Raw genomic sequence first — 15948 nt, forward strand, 5'->3', positions numbered from 1 at the left:
CAAAAGTTTTCCCCCCAAAAAGCCAAAAACCTGGTGAGTCACACTTGAAAGTTATTACTTCAGCCAAGGAGATTATGTCGCCATTAACAGAGATTTATGTGTGTGTTTGTCTACTTTTCACTTGGAGGAAATATTACCCCCCCCCCCCCCCCCCCCCATGTTAAAAACGTTCCCCACGTGGATGATGTCATCAAACACGACCTCAGCCTTCAGTCAGAATTACAAGAAGGAGACATGCAATTGGCCAAGAAGGTGATGTCAGACCGGGCCCCCTGTTTATGGTCACTGGATGCTCCATCCTGCTTCCTGCCTCCGTCGCCGCGGTTACCGTCTCTAGCTGCCAGAAGACATAAGGCAGGGGTTCGCCCCAGACTGACACATCTAAGGACGCGGGGGCAGCTTTGGTAGTTTTCACCATCAAAACCATGACAACGGTTTGTTTTCAAAGAACATTTCGATGTAAGCGTTAAAGAGCCAAAGCCAAACTGGGCTGATAGCATCAAGTACTGTATTGTTTCAGACTATTAGCTGTTACTTTTTTCCAACGCTTCGAAACATGCGGCTTAAAAAAACGGTGCGCCTAATCTATGGATTTTTTTTTTTTACTAACAGCCAATAATGTTTTATGCTCAACATGTGATGACTCTTCTTCGGCATTGTAATGCCGGTGTGGTTTTCCCGTGGATGCGTCGAAGCAGAACACAGCATAGGTAAGATAAAGGGTATTTAATAACAAAAGTCTATGAACAAAAATACTGGTGTAAAGAGAAAAAATAAACAAAAGACGCTAGCGTGAAAGCTAGGATAAAAACAAGGAAAACTAGAACTTGGTACGAGGACACAAAAGAGTAAACAAAACATTTAGCATGAAAGCTAGACAATAAAGTGGCTTGGCGTGAGAGCTAGCGAGAAAATACATACGAATGATAAGAGTCGTCACTGATGCGCGTGGGCAAATTAGGATCCGAGAATGAGTAAACAGAAAAGGTGAGCTTAAATAGGAGGGTGAAAATTAGTAGCAGGTGTGCGGGGCGAGACTAACAGGTGGACTGATGTGTAACCATAGTGATGGACAAAAACAGGAAATAAACGGGTCAGACAGAGAATGAAAAAAACAAACACGTGAAGATCTGAGCAGCAGATCGCAACACAACAAATACTTTTCAAACCACGCCATGTTTACAAAATGCTAGCTGGCTTCAAGTACCAAAATATGACTGGTACCCATTTGCATGCTAGCTTTGTTTAGCTCATTTTTTGTCATTCATCCAGCAACAAAATTGATTCTGAAGTGTGTACCTACAAATTAGCTAAAAATAAAAAAAGCTAGCATACTAACATTAGCATGCAAACAGGTATGATTCGTAAAGTAACGAAATATTTGGTGCTGAGGTGTATACCTGCTAAATGAGCTAAAAGAAAGTTAGCATGCAAACAGGTAACATTCATCAAGTAACACAATATACAATACAAATTAGCTAAAACAAAAAAAAAAGCTAGCATACTAACGTTAGCATAGAAACAGGCATCATTTGTCAGGTAAAAAAACATTTGACGCTGAGGTGTATACCTGCAAATTAGCTATTAAAAAAAAGCTAGGCTAGTAACGTTAGCATACAAACAGGTATCATCCGTTAAGTAACAAAATATTTGTCGCAGAAGTATATACCTGCAAAATTAGCTAAAAAAAGGTATCATTTGTCAAGTAACAAAATATACAATACAAATTAGCTATACATTTAAAAAAAAACTAGCATGCAAACCTTAGCGCGAACAGGAATCATTCGTCAAGTAACAAAATATTTCACGCTGGGGTGTATAACTGAAAAATTAGCTAAAATGCTACCTGGCTTCAAGTACCAAAATATGACTGCGGTGTTTACTCAGAAAGTTAGCTGGAAAAAAAAACTTACTATACTAACTTAAGCATGCTAACAGGTATCATTCATCAAGTAACAAAATATTGGACGCTGAAGTGTATTATCTACAAATTAGCTAAAAAAAAAAAGCTAGCATACTAACGTTAGCATGCAAACAGCTATCATTCATCAAGTAACAAAATATTTGATGCTGAGGTGGATACCTGCAAATTAGCTTAAAAAAATAAGTTAGCATACTATTGTTAGCATGCAAACAGGTATGATTAGTCGAGTAACAAAATATTTGCCACCTGCAAAATTTGCTAAAATGCTACCTTGCTTCAAGTACCAAAATATGACTGAGGTGTTTACTTAGCAAGTTAGCTAAAAAAAAACTACTATGCTAACATTAGCATGCTAACAGTTACCATTCACCAAATAAGAAAATATTTAATGCTGAGGTGAACACCTGCTAAATTAGCTACAAAAAAAGCTAGCATACTAACGTTAGCATGCAAACAGCTATCATTTGTCAAGTAACTAAATATTTGACGCTGAGGTGTATACCTGAAAAATATGCTAAAATGCTACCTTGCTTCAAGTACCAAAATATGACTGAGGTGTTTACTTAGAAAGTTAGCTGAAAAAAAACCTACTCTACTAACTTTAGCATGCTAACAGCTACCACTCATCAAATAACAAAATATTTAATGCTGAGGTGTATTCCTGCAAATTAACTATTTAAAAACATCTAGCATACTAATGTTAGCATACAAACAGCTATCATTCGGCAAGTAACAAAATATTTGACGCTGAGGTATATACCTGCAAAATATGCTAAAATGTTACCTTGCTTCAAGTACCAAAATATGACTGAGGTGTTTACTTCGAAAGTTAGCTGAAAAAAAACTACTATACTAACTTTAGCATGCTAACAGCTACCATTAATCACATAACAAAATATTTAATGCTGAGGTGTACACCTGCTAAATTAGCTACAAAAAAAGCTAGCATACTAACGTTAGCATACAAACAGCTATCATTCGTCAAGTAACTAAATATTTGACGCTGAGGTGTATACCTGCAAAATATGCTAAAATGCTACCTTGCTTCAAGTACTAAAATATGACTGAGGTGTTTACTCAGAAAATTAACTGAAAAAACCTACAATACTAACTTTAGCATGCTAACAGCTACCATCATCACATAACAAAATATTCAATGCTGAGGTGTATACCTGCTAAATTAGCAAAAAAAAAAAAAAGCTATCATACTAACGTTAGCATACAAAGCTATCATTCGTCAAGTAAAAAAATATTTGACACTGAGGTGTATACCTGAAAAATGTGCTAAAATGCTACCTTGCTTCAAGAGGTGTTTACTTAGAAAGTTAGCTGAAAAAAAAACTACTACGCTAACTTTAGCATGCTAACAGTTACCATTCATCAAATAAAATATTTAATGCTGAGGTGTATACCTGCTAAATTAGCAAAAAATAAATAAAAAAATAGGGTAGCATTTTTTTGCAAATGGGCCCCTGGGACGCACTTTGGATGACCCCTCCACCCCCGCGGGGAATTTACGCGTTGAATAAATAAAATAATCCAAACGTCTTAATAAATAAATTTAGCCAATGTTTGCAGTCAGGTTGTTTTTCCTAATCAGACTGTGGGCAGAATAAGACAACTTGAGTCAGGAGTTCTTCAAAGCTCACGTCGGGATGGTCCTCAGGGGTCCGGGGGGGGGGGGAGCAAACAGAAGGAGAGGAAAGTTTCCTGCTTATCTCAACACAACACACACACACACACACACACACACACACACAGTAGTGGATGACATCATAACCAGGGCCCCCCTCTAAGGGGCCGCATACATGAAAATGTAATAACATTAAAGATGCTAAAAGAGTTCCAGGTTAAGTGAAGTGAAGTGAAGTGAATTATATTTATATAGCGCTTTTCTCCAGTGACTCAAAGCGCTTTTACAGAGTGAAATCCAATATCTAAGTTACATTTAAACCAGTGTGGGTGGCACTGGGAGCAGGTGGGTAAAGTGTCTTGCCCAAGGACACAACGGCTGTGACTAGGATGGCGGAAGCGGGAATCGAACCTGGAACCCTCAAGTTGCTGGTACGGCCACTCTACCAACCGAGCTATGCCGCTATATATTATGTTCTTTACAAGTGTATGTAAACTTTTGAGCACGACTGTGTGTATATATATATATTTTTTTTTTTTTGTTGTTGTTGTTGTTGCCGTTATTACAGATTAACCTTCCTGGGAAGGCTGTCCACAAGGTTGTCGAGTGTCTTCATAGGAATTTCCCACCATTCTTCCAAAAGCGTATTGGTGAGGTCACACACTTCATCCCAAAGGTGTTCTATCGGGTTCAGGGCAGGACTCTGCGCAGGCCAGTCAAGTTCATCCACACCAGAGAGAGACTGTGTCATCTGTGTCCTTTATGGACCTGGCTTTAGGCACTGGTGCACAGTCATGTCAGAAGAGGAAGGGGCCTGTTCCAAACTGTTCCCACAAGGTTGGGAGCATGGAATTGTCCAAAATGTTTTGGTAACCCGGAGCATTCAGAGTTCAGTTCACTGGAACTAAGGGGCCAAGCCCAAGTCCTCAAAAACAACCCCACACCATAATTCCTCCTCCGCCAAATTTCCACACTCGGCACAATGCAGTCCAAAATGTACTTTTCTCCTGACAACCCCCAAACCCAGACTGGTCCATCAGATTGCCAGATGGAAAAGCGTGATTCATCACCGCAGAGAACGCGTCCCCACCGCTCTAGAGTTCAGTGGCGACGTGCTATACACCACTGCATCCGACTCTTTGCATTGGACTTGGTGACGTATGGCTTAGATGCAGCTGCTCGGCCATGGAAACCCATTCCATGAAGTTCTCTGCGTACTGTACGTGGGCTAATTGGAAGGTCACATTCAGTTTGGAGCTCCGTTGCAACTGACAACTACGCGCTTCAGCATCCGCCGACCCCTCCCTGTCAGTTAAAGTGGACCAACCACTTGGTGGCTGAGTTGCTGTTGTTCCCAAAAACATCCATATTCTTATAATAAAGTTGACTTCGGAATATTTAGGAGGGAGGAAGTTTCACGACTGGATTTGTTGCACAGGCGGCGTCCTATTACAGTTCCACGCTGGAAATCACTGAAAGCGGCCCATTCTTTCACAAATGTTTGTAGAAACAGTGCCCATGCCTAAGTGCTTGTTTTTTTTTAACACTTGTGATTAGGACACCTGATTCTGATCATTTGGATGGGTGGACAAATACTTTCGGAAAATATAGCGTACGTACATCACTTCCGAGTTAAGGCTTAACATCGTCACACAGTCTGTGATTACAATGGGAGGCGGCCAATTTCGCGTTCAAACTGATATTTGGGTAAATCTAAGGCAGGAGTCACCAACGTGGTGCCCGTTAGGACCAGATGAGTCGCCCGCTGGCCTGTTCTAAAAATAGCTCAAATAGCAGCACTTACCAGTGAGCTGCCTCTATTTTTTAAATTGTATTTATTTACTAGCAAGCTGGTCTCACTTTGCTCGACATTTTTAATTCTAAGAGAGACAAAACTCAAATAGAATTTGAAAATACAAGAAAATATTTTAAAGACTTGGTCTTCACTTGTTTAAATAAATTCATTTATTTTTTTACTTTGCTTCTTATAACTTTCAGAAAGACAATTTTAGAGAAAAAATACAACCTTAAAAAGGATTTTAGGATTTTTAAACACATATACCTTTTTACCTTTTAAATTCATACCTCTTCTTTCCTGACAATTTAAATCAATGTTCAAGTAAATTTTTTTTTTTTTTTATTGTAAAGAATAATAAATACATTTTAATTGAATTCTTCATTTTAGCTTCTGTTTTTGTCGACGAAGAATATTTGTGAAATATTTCTTCAAACTTATTATGATTAGAATTCAAAACGATTATTCTGGCAAATCTAGAAAATCTGTAGAATCAAATTTAAATCTTATTTCAAAGTTTTTTGAATTTCTTTAAAGTTTTTTGTTCTGGAAAATCTAGAAGAAATAATGATTTGTCTTTGTTAGAAATATAGCTTGGTCCAACTCGTTATATATTCTAACAAAGTGCAGATTGGATTTTAACCTATTTAAAACATGTCATCAAAATTCTAAAAGTAATCTTAATCAGGAAAAATTACTAATTCTTTTTTAAATTTTTTCAAAAAGATTCGAATTAGCTAGTTTTTCTCATCTTTTTTTCAGTTTAATATTGAATTTTAAAGAGTGGAAATTGAAGATAAACTATGTTTCAAAATTTAATTTTCCTTTTTTCTCGTGTTTTCCCCTCTTTTAAACCGTTCAATTAAGTGTTTTTTTCATCATTTATTCTCTACAAAAAACCTTCCGTAAAAGGAAAAAAAATGTACGACGGAAAGACAGACAGAAATACCCATTTTTTTATACATATTTATCTGTTTCTGTATATATTTATTGTGAGAAATCATTAAGATGATCAGTGTTTCCACAAGGATGAATATCATTAATTATTAATAATAACAGAGTTAAAGGTAAATTGAGCAAATTGGCTATTTCTGGCAATTTCTGGCCTGTTCTAAAAATAGCTCAAATAGCAGCACTTACCAGTGAGCTGCCTCAATTTTTAAATTTTTATTTATTTACTAGCAAGCTGGTCTCGCTTTGCTCGACATTTTTCATTCTAAGAGAGACAAAACTCAAATAGAATTTGAAAATCCAAGAAAATATTTTACAGACTTGGTCTTCACTTGTTTAAATAAATTCATTTATTTTCTTTACTTTGCTTCTTATAACTTTCAGAAAGACAATTTTAGAGAAAAAATACAACCTTAAAAATGATTTTAGGATTTTCAAACACATATACCTTTTTACCTTTTAAATTCATTCCTCTTCTTTCCTGACAATTTAAATCAATGTTCAAGTATTTTTTTTTTTCATTTTGTAAAGAATAATAAATACATTTTAATTGAATTCTTCATTTTAGCTTCTGTTTTCTCGACGGAGAATATTTGTGAAATACTTCTTCAAACTTATTATGATTAAAATTCAAAACGATTATTCTGGCAAATCTAGAAAATCTGTAGAATCAAATTTAAATCTTATTTCAAAGTTTTTTGAATTTCTTTAAAGTTTTTTGTTCTGGAAAATCTAGAAGAAATAATGATTTGTCTTTGTTAGAAATATAGCTTGGTCCAACTCGTTATATATTCTAACAAAGTGCAGATTGGATTTTAACCTATTTAAAACATGTCATCAAAATTCTAAAATTAATCTTAATCAGGAAAAAATACAAATGATGTTCCATAAATTCTTTTTTTTAATTTTTTCAAAAAGATTCGAATTAGCTAGTTTTTCTCATCTTTTTTTCAGTTGAATTTTGAATTTTAAAGAGTCGAAATTGAACATAAACTATTTTTCAAAATTAAATTTTCATTTTTTCCTGTTTTCTCCTTTTTTTAACCGTTCAATTCAGTGTTTTTTTCATCATTTATTCTCTACAAAAAACCTTCCATAAAAGGAAAAAAAATGTATGACAGAATGACAGACAGAAATACCCATTTTTTTATACATATAGATTTATTTATTAAAGGTAAATTGAGCAAATTGGTTATTTCTGGCAATTTATTTAAGTGTGTATCAAACTGGTAGCCCTTCGCATTAATCAGTACCCAAGAAGTAGCTCTTGGTTTCAAAAAGGTTGGTGACCCCTGATCTAAGGGAACTTGTTGGTATCGCAGCGACAAACGTTTTTTTTTTTTTTCTCGTCTCATCATCTCACGTCAAGTTTCAAATGTCGTCTTAAAGCGAAACGCGGACTGACGAGTGTTGCCGATCATCTCGCTGACTGATTTTTATCAACAGCGACAGCGAGTCTAATGAGCGTTCCCGGGGATATTGGAGACTTTTTTCCGTCCTCGGCGATAACTACAAACTCGGCGATAACTACAAACCACAACACCCGTAAAGTTGGCAAACGGTAAATAAATGGTAAATAAAAAATGCTATTCAACTTATATTCAATTAAATAGACAGTAAAGACAAGATATTTAACAATCAAACTGAGAAATGTTATTTTTTCGGCAAATATTAGCTTGGGAATTTGATGCCAAAAGCTGGCACAAGTAGCAAAAAAGACTGGGAAAGTTGAGGAATGCTCATCAAACACACATACACACACACAAACACAAATACACACACTAACACACACACACACACCCACACACAAAAACACACACACACACACACTTATACACACCCATGCACTAAAACACACACACACCCCAACACACACACACGTGCACACATTAACACACACAAACGCTAACACACACACTAATACACGCCCATGCACTAAAACACACACGCACACACCCCAACACACACACAAACAAACACATGCACACACCTCAACACAAACACAAACCCACACACACACACACACACACACTTATACACACCCATGCACTAAAACACACACACATCCCAACACACACACGTGCACACACTAACACACACACACGCTAACACACACACTAATACACGCCCATGCACTAAAACACACACGCACACACCCCAACACACACACACACACCATCGCAAACACACACACAAACACCCCAACACACACAGCCACACACACACACACTCCAACACACTAACACACAAACACACACACAGACACTCTATAAGACACACACACTAACACACACACGGCAACACACACACTAATACACACCCACACACACACACAAACAAACACATGCACACACCTCAACACACACACTCAAACACAAACACACACACACACTAGCACACACACACACAGCAACACACACACTAACGCACACGCACAAACACAAACAAACAAACACACTCCAACACAAACACAGAGACACACACAAACACACTCCAACACACACACACACACGGCAACGCACACACTAAAACACACCCACACACACAAACAAACACATGCACACACCTCAACACACACTCCAACACAAACACAAACACACACACATGCACACACACGCCAACACACACACTAATACACACCCATGCACTAAAACACACACACACACCCCAACACACACACAGTAGCACACACCACCCCACACGCACACACACACAAACAAACACACACCACAACACACAGACACACATACACTCCAACACAAACACAGACACACTTATTTGGAACATCCCGCCGGTGAAAAGGCTAATTGGAAACAGGTGGGTGCCGTGATTGGGTATAAAAAAAAAAAAAAGCAGCTTCCATGAAATGCTCAGTCGTTCACAAACAACAACGGGGCGAGGGTCACCGCTTTGTGAACAAATGTGTGAGCAAATTGTTTAAGAACAACATTTCTCAACCAGCTATTGCAAGGAATTTAGGGTTTTCACCATCGACGGTCTGTAATATCATCAAAAGGTTCCGAGAATCTGGAGGAATCACCGCACCTAACATTGAATGCCCGTGACATTTGCATCAAAAAGCGACATCAGCGTGTAAAGGATATCACCAGGAACACTTCAAAAAAACCCTGTCGGTAACTACAGTTGGTCGCCACGTCTGTACGGGCAAGTTAAAACTCTACTATTGCAAAGCCAAAGCCATTTATCAACAACACCCAGAAACGCCGCCCAGCTTCGCTGGGCCCGAGCTCATCTAAGATGGACTGATGCAAAGTGTTCTGTGGTCTGACGAGTCCACATTTCATTGTTTGGATGTTGTGTACTCCGGAACAAAGAGGATGATGATGACTGCATCAAAAAGCGTCATCAGTGTGTAAAGGATATCACCACGTGGGGTCGGGAAAACTTTGGAAAACCCACTGTCAGTGAAGTGAATGGTGAATTATATTTATATAGCGCTTTTTCTCTCGTGACTCAAAGCGCTTTGCATAGTGAAACCCAATATCTAAGTTACATTCAAACCAGTGTGGGTGGCACTGGGAGCAGGTGGGTAAAGTGTCTTGCCCAAGGACACAAGGGCAGTGACTAGGATGGCGGAAGCGGGAATCGAACCTGCAACCCTCAAGTTGCTGGCACGGCCACTCTACCAACCGAGCTAAACCGCCCCAGTAACTACACATCCTCCATAAAGGGAGGATGATGATGACTGCATCAAAACGTGACATCAGTGTGTAAAGGATATCACCAAATGGGCTCAGGAACACTTCGGAAAAACCACTGTCAGTAACTACACATCCTCCATAAAGGGATACCGCTCTACCAGGAGGATCGTCATACTCGTTCGAGTTACCGCCGATGATGATGACTGCATCAAAACGTGACATCAGTGTGTAAAGGATATCACCACATGGGCTCAGGAACACTTTGGAAAACCCATTGTCAGTAACTACTCATCTTCCATAAAGGGATACCCCCCTACCAGGAGGATTGCCATACTCGTTCGAGTGACAACCAATGATGACGACTGCATCAAAACGTGACATCAGTGTGTAAAGGAATCACCACATGGGCTCAGGAACACTTTGGAAAAACACGGTCAGTAACTACACATCCTCCATAAAGGGATACCCCCCTACCAGGAGGATCGTCATACTCGTTTGAGTGACCGCAGATGATGATGACTGCATCAAAAAGTGACATCAGTGTGTAAAGGATATCACCACATGGGCTCAGGAACACTTCAGAAAACCCCTGTCGGTAACTACAGTTGCTCGCCACATCTGTACATGCAAGTTAAAACTCTACTATTGCAAAGCCAAAGCCATTTATCAACAACACCCAGAAACGCCACCCGGCTTCGCTGGGCCCAAACTCATCTAAGATGGACGGATGCAAAGTGTTCTGGGGTCTGACGAGTCCACATTTCAAATTGTTTTTGGAAACGTCGTGTCCTCCGGAACAAGGAGGAAAAGAACCATCCGGATTGTTTTAAGCGCAAAGTTCAAAAGCCAGCATCTGTGATGGTATGGGGGTACATTAGTGCTCAAGTCATGGGTAACTTACACATCTGTGAAGGCACCATTAATGCTGAATGGATCTATACAGGTTTTGGCATGCTGCCATCCCAGCAACTGGATTATGGACGCCCCTGCTTATTTCAGCAAGACAATGCCAAAATGGATGGATGAGTATGAGTCATCTCCCTTCCTTGTTCAGCTGGAGTTTTTTAGATGTTGCTTTTGGTGACAACAGAAAATGTTCGTGACCTTCAGCAACTCTTCACTCAGCGCCCATCAGACCTCTTCCCGGTATTTCGGCGGGACGCTACATCGTCCGCGTGAGGACGGCGACGCCTGCACGGACACGTTTTTTTTTTTTGCGCAAAAGGGAGACGTCCTCGGTTGCGACGACGTTGAAGGACGAGGACGGCGTGTTGGCGAGCATGTAAATGAAGAGAGAGACACGCTCAGGTGGAGGGAGGACAGCACACGTGCAACAGAACACACACACACACACACACACACACACACACACACACACACACACACACACACACACACACACACACACACACATAAGGAAAGCGATTTAATGCTCAGTGGACTTGTTTTCCATGGAGGGAAAGAAGTCTTTGTTCTTATCAGGGACCACAGGAAGTAGATAGTGTGTGTGTGTGTGTTTGTGTTGGAGTGTGTGTGTGAGTGTGTGTGTGCGCGCTGCAGAATCACCCGCACACGTACCAACACAAACACACATACACACACTGACACACACACACAAACACAAATACACACACTAACACACACACACACACACACAAAAACACACACACACACACACTTATACACACCCATGCACTAAAACACACACACACCCCAACACACACACGTGCACACATTAACACACACAAACGCTAACACACACACTAATACACGCCCATGCACTAAAACACCCACGCACACACCCCAACACACACACACACCATTACCCACACCCACACACACAAACAAACACATGCACACACCTCAACACAAACACAAACCCACGCACACACACACACACACACACACACACTTATACACACCCATACACTAAAACACACACACATCCCAACACACACACGTGCACACACTAACACACACACACGCTAACACACACACTAATACACGCCCATGCACTAAAACACACACGCACACACCCCAACACACACACACAGACCATCACCCACACACACAATAGCAAACACACAAACACACACACCCACACACACACAGACACACTATAACACACACACACTAACACACACACGGCAACTCACACACTAATACACACCCACACACACAAACAAAAACATGCACACACCTCAACACACACACTCAAACACAAACACACACACACTAGCACACACACACAGTAACACACACACCAACGCACACGCACAAACACAAACAAACAAACACACTCCAACACAAACACAGACACACACACACACAGACACACTCCAACACACATCAAGACACACACACACGGCAATGCGCACACTAAAACACACCCACACACACAAACAAACACATGCACACACCTCAACACACAGACAGACACACACTCCAACACAAACACACACACACTAACACACACACACGCACACACACTAAAACACACACACTAATACACACCCATGCACTAAAACACACACACACCCCCCAACACACACACAGTAACACACACCACCGCACACGCACAAACACACACCACAACACACAGACACACATACACTCCAACACAAACACAGACACACACCAACACACATCAACACACACACTAATACACACTCACACACACAAACAAACGCATGCACACACCTCAACACACACACAAACACACACCAACACAAACACGCACATACACACTCCAACAGACACACACAGACACACTCCAACACACACACTGTGTGCAGCAGAATCTTTGCTGCGTTGAAAGATTTGCTCTGATTGCAACGTGCGCGGCGGGCGGCGAGGAAGAGCGCGGTGGGCGGAGCCACGGACACGCAGACAACGTTATGTTCACCTGCCAGAAGATGTTGTCGATGGTGTTGCCAAGGAAACCTTCTCTGTTGTCAGACGACAGCAGCTTGGGCCCCAGTATCGTCATGAACTCCTCAAAGTCCACCTGGCCGTCCCCTACACACACACACACACACACACACACACACACACACACACACACACACACACACACACACACACAGATTAAAACATCAGGGTTTAGTTTTCCAGAAAGTGAGAAGGTGTCCTGCAAAAAGTTCAAACAGATGGAGGCTCTGTCAACTGTGACAAACAATAAAGTGTGCTAGTGTGTGCGTGTGTGTGTGTTTTAGTGCGTGGGTGTGTATTAGTGTGTGTGTGCGTGTGTTGGTGTGTGTGGGTTGGAGTGTGTCCGTGTGTGTGTGTTTGTGTTGGTGTGTGTATGTCTGTTGGGGTGTGAGTGTGTGTTTGTGTGTGTGCAAGTGGGTTGGTGTATGTGTGTTGCTGTGTGTGTTTGTGTGTGTTTCTGTCTGTATGTGTGTTGGGGTGTGTGTGTTAGTGTGTGTGCGTGTGTGTGTGTTGGAGTGTGTCTGTGTGTGTGTGTTGGAATGTGTGTGTGTCTGTTGGGATGTGTGTGTGGGTTGGTTTGTGTGTTGCCGTGTGTGTGTGCTAGTGTGTGTGAGTGTTTCTGTGAATGTGGGTTGGGGTGTGTGTGTTTTAGTGCGTGGGTGTGTATTAGTGTGTGTGTTGGCGTGTGTGTTAGAGTGTGTGCGTGCGTGTTGGTGTGTGTGTGTGTGTTTGTGTTGGAGTGTGTGCGTGTGTGTGTCGGTATGTGTGTTAGGGTGTGTGCATGTGTTTGTTAGTGTGTGTGTGTATTAGTGCATGTGTTGCCGAGTGTGTTAGTGTATGTGCGTGTTAGTGTGTGTGTGTGTGTGTGTTGGAGTGTGTCTGTGTGTGTGTTGGAGTGTGTCTGTGTGTGTGTTGGAGTGTGTGTGGGTTGGTTTGTGTGTTGCCGTGTGTGTGTGCTAGTGTGTGTGAGTGTTTCTGTGAATGTGGGTTGGGGTGTGTGTGTTTTAGTGCGTGGGTGTGTATTAGTGTGTGTGTTGGCGTGTGTGTTAGAGTGTGTGCGTGCGTGTTGGTGTGTGTGTGTGTGTTTGTGTTGGAGTGTGTGCGTGTGTGTGTCGGTATGTGTGTTAGGGTGTGTGCATGTGTTTGTTAGTGTGTGTGTGTATTAGTGCATGTGTTGCCGAGTGTGTTAGTGTATGTGCGTGTTAGTGTGTGTGTGTGTGTGTGTTGGAGTGTGTCTGTGTGTGTGTTGGAGTGTGTCTGTGTGTGTGTTGGAGTGTGTGTGTTAGTGTTTGTGTTGGGGTGTGTGTGTGTGTGTGTGTGTGTGTGTGTTGGGGTGTGTGTTTGTGTGTTAGTGCATGGGTATGTATTAGTGTGTGTTTGTGTGTGTATTAGTGTGTGTTTTGCCGTTTGTGTGTTGTGTGTGTGTTTGTTGCAGTGTGTCTGTGTGTGTGTTAGCGTGCGTGTGTGTGTTTGTGTTGGAGTGTGTGTGTCTAATGGGGTGTGTGTGTGTTTGTTTGTTTGTTTGTGTGTGTGCGTTTGGTTGGTGTGTGTGTGCTAGTGTGTGTGTGGGTGATGGTGTGTGTGTGTGTGTGTTTCTGTGAATGTGGGTTGGGGTTTGTGTGTGTTTTAGTGCGTGAGTGTGTATTAGTGTGTGTGTTGGCGTGTGTGTTAGAGTGTGTGGGTGCGTGTTGGTGTGCGTGTGTGTTGGAGTGTGTGCGTGTGTGTGTGTTAGGGTGTGTGCATGTGTTTGTTAGTGTGTGTGTGTATTAGTGCATGTGTTGCTGAGTGTGTTAGTGTATGTGCGTGTTAGTGTGTGTGTGTGTTGGAGTGTGTCTGTGTGTGTTTGTGTTGGAGTGTGTGCGTGTGTGTGTCGGTGTGTGTGTTAGGGTGTGTGCATGTGTTTGTTAGTGTGTGTGTGTATTAGTGCATGTGTTGCCGAGTGTGTTAGTGTATGTGCGTGTTAGTGTGTGTGCGTTGGAGTGTGTCTGTGTGTGTTTGTGTTGGAGTGTGTGCGTGTGTGTGTCGGTGTGTGTGTTAGGGTGTGTGCATGTGTTTGTTAGTGTGTGTGTGTATTAGTGCATGTGTTGCCGAGTGTGTTAGTGTATGTGCGTGTTAGTGTGTGTTGGAGTGTGTCTGTGTGTGTGTTGGAGTGTGTCTGTGTGTTAGTGTTTGTGTTGGGGTGTGTGTGTGGGTTAGTGTGTGTGTTGCCGTGTGTGTGCTAGTGTGTGTGTAGGTGATAGTGTGTGTGTGTTTCTGTGTGTGCGGGTTGGTGTGTGTGTGTTGGAGTGTATGTGTGCTAGTGTGTGTGTAGGTGATGGTGTGTGTGTATGTTTCTGTGTGTGTGGGTTGGTGTGTGTGTGTTTTCATGCGTGTGCAGGTGTTTGTTGGTGGGTGTGTCGATGTGTTGGTGTGTGTGTCTGTGAGTGCGGGTGTGTGTTAGTGTGTGTGTGGGTGCATGCGTGTGCGGCTGTGTGTTGGTGGGTGTTGGTGTGTGTGTGTATAGGTCTGTGTGTGTTAGTGTGTGAGTGTGTGTGAGCTAGTGTAGTATACGTGTGTGTCTGTGTGTTGTATGATTTGATTTAAGAATGGATATTAGATCAGTGTTTCTCAACCTTTTTGGAGCCAAGGCACATTTTTTTCATAAGAGTGAAGTGAATTATATTTCTATAGCGCTTTTCTCTAGTGACTCAAAGCGCTTTTACATAGTGAAACCCAATCTCTAAGTTAGATTTAAACCAGTGTGAAGTGTCCCTGTAAAGTGTCTTGCCCAAGGACACAACGGCAGTGACTAGGACGGCGGGAGCGGGAATCGAACCTGGAACCCTCAAGTTGCTGGCACGGCCACTCTACCAACCGAGCTATAATTACATTGTCTGGTGTGCCGTGGCACAGTGGTTCAAAAACACTGTATTAGAGTGTTACAATAATCATGTATATATATATAAATATATATATATATTTAACTTTAGCATGCTTAAAGTCGGTTGCTATAGTTATTAGCTAGAGTGCTTAAGCTGTACTTTTTCTATCTGTGCAAGGACAAAAACTTTTT

The 15948-nt window shown here is 41.4% G+C and overlaps 1 protein-coding gene across 2 annotated transcripts in view; it reads right to left on the minus strand.

Annotated features, from left to right (window-relative positions):
- Positions 1–15948, minus strand: part of LOC133551966 (calcium-binding protein 8-like) — an 89294-nt gene that overhangs the window by 18063 nt on the left and 55283 nt on the right. The window contains exon 4 of one of the 2 annotated variants that reach the window (XM_061899173.1): positions 12871–12983. In XM_061899173.1, coding sequence (XP_061755157.1) covers positions 12871–12983 — 113 coding nt within the window. Of the gene's footprint in view, positions 1–12859; positions 12984–15948 lie in introns of both variants that reach the window. The other variant, XM_061899174.1, reaches the window with a different exon arrangement.

This window comes from Nerophis ophidion, linkage group LG04 (genome assembly GCF_033978795.1).
Source record: "Nerophis ophidion isolate RoL-2023_Sa linkage group LG04, RoL_Noph_v1.0, whole genome shotgun sequence".
NCBI classification, from domain to species: domain Eukaryota; kingdom Metazoa; phylum Chordata; class Actinopteri; order Syngnathiformes; family Syngnathidae; genus Nerophis; species Nerophis ophidion.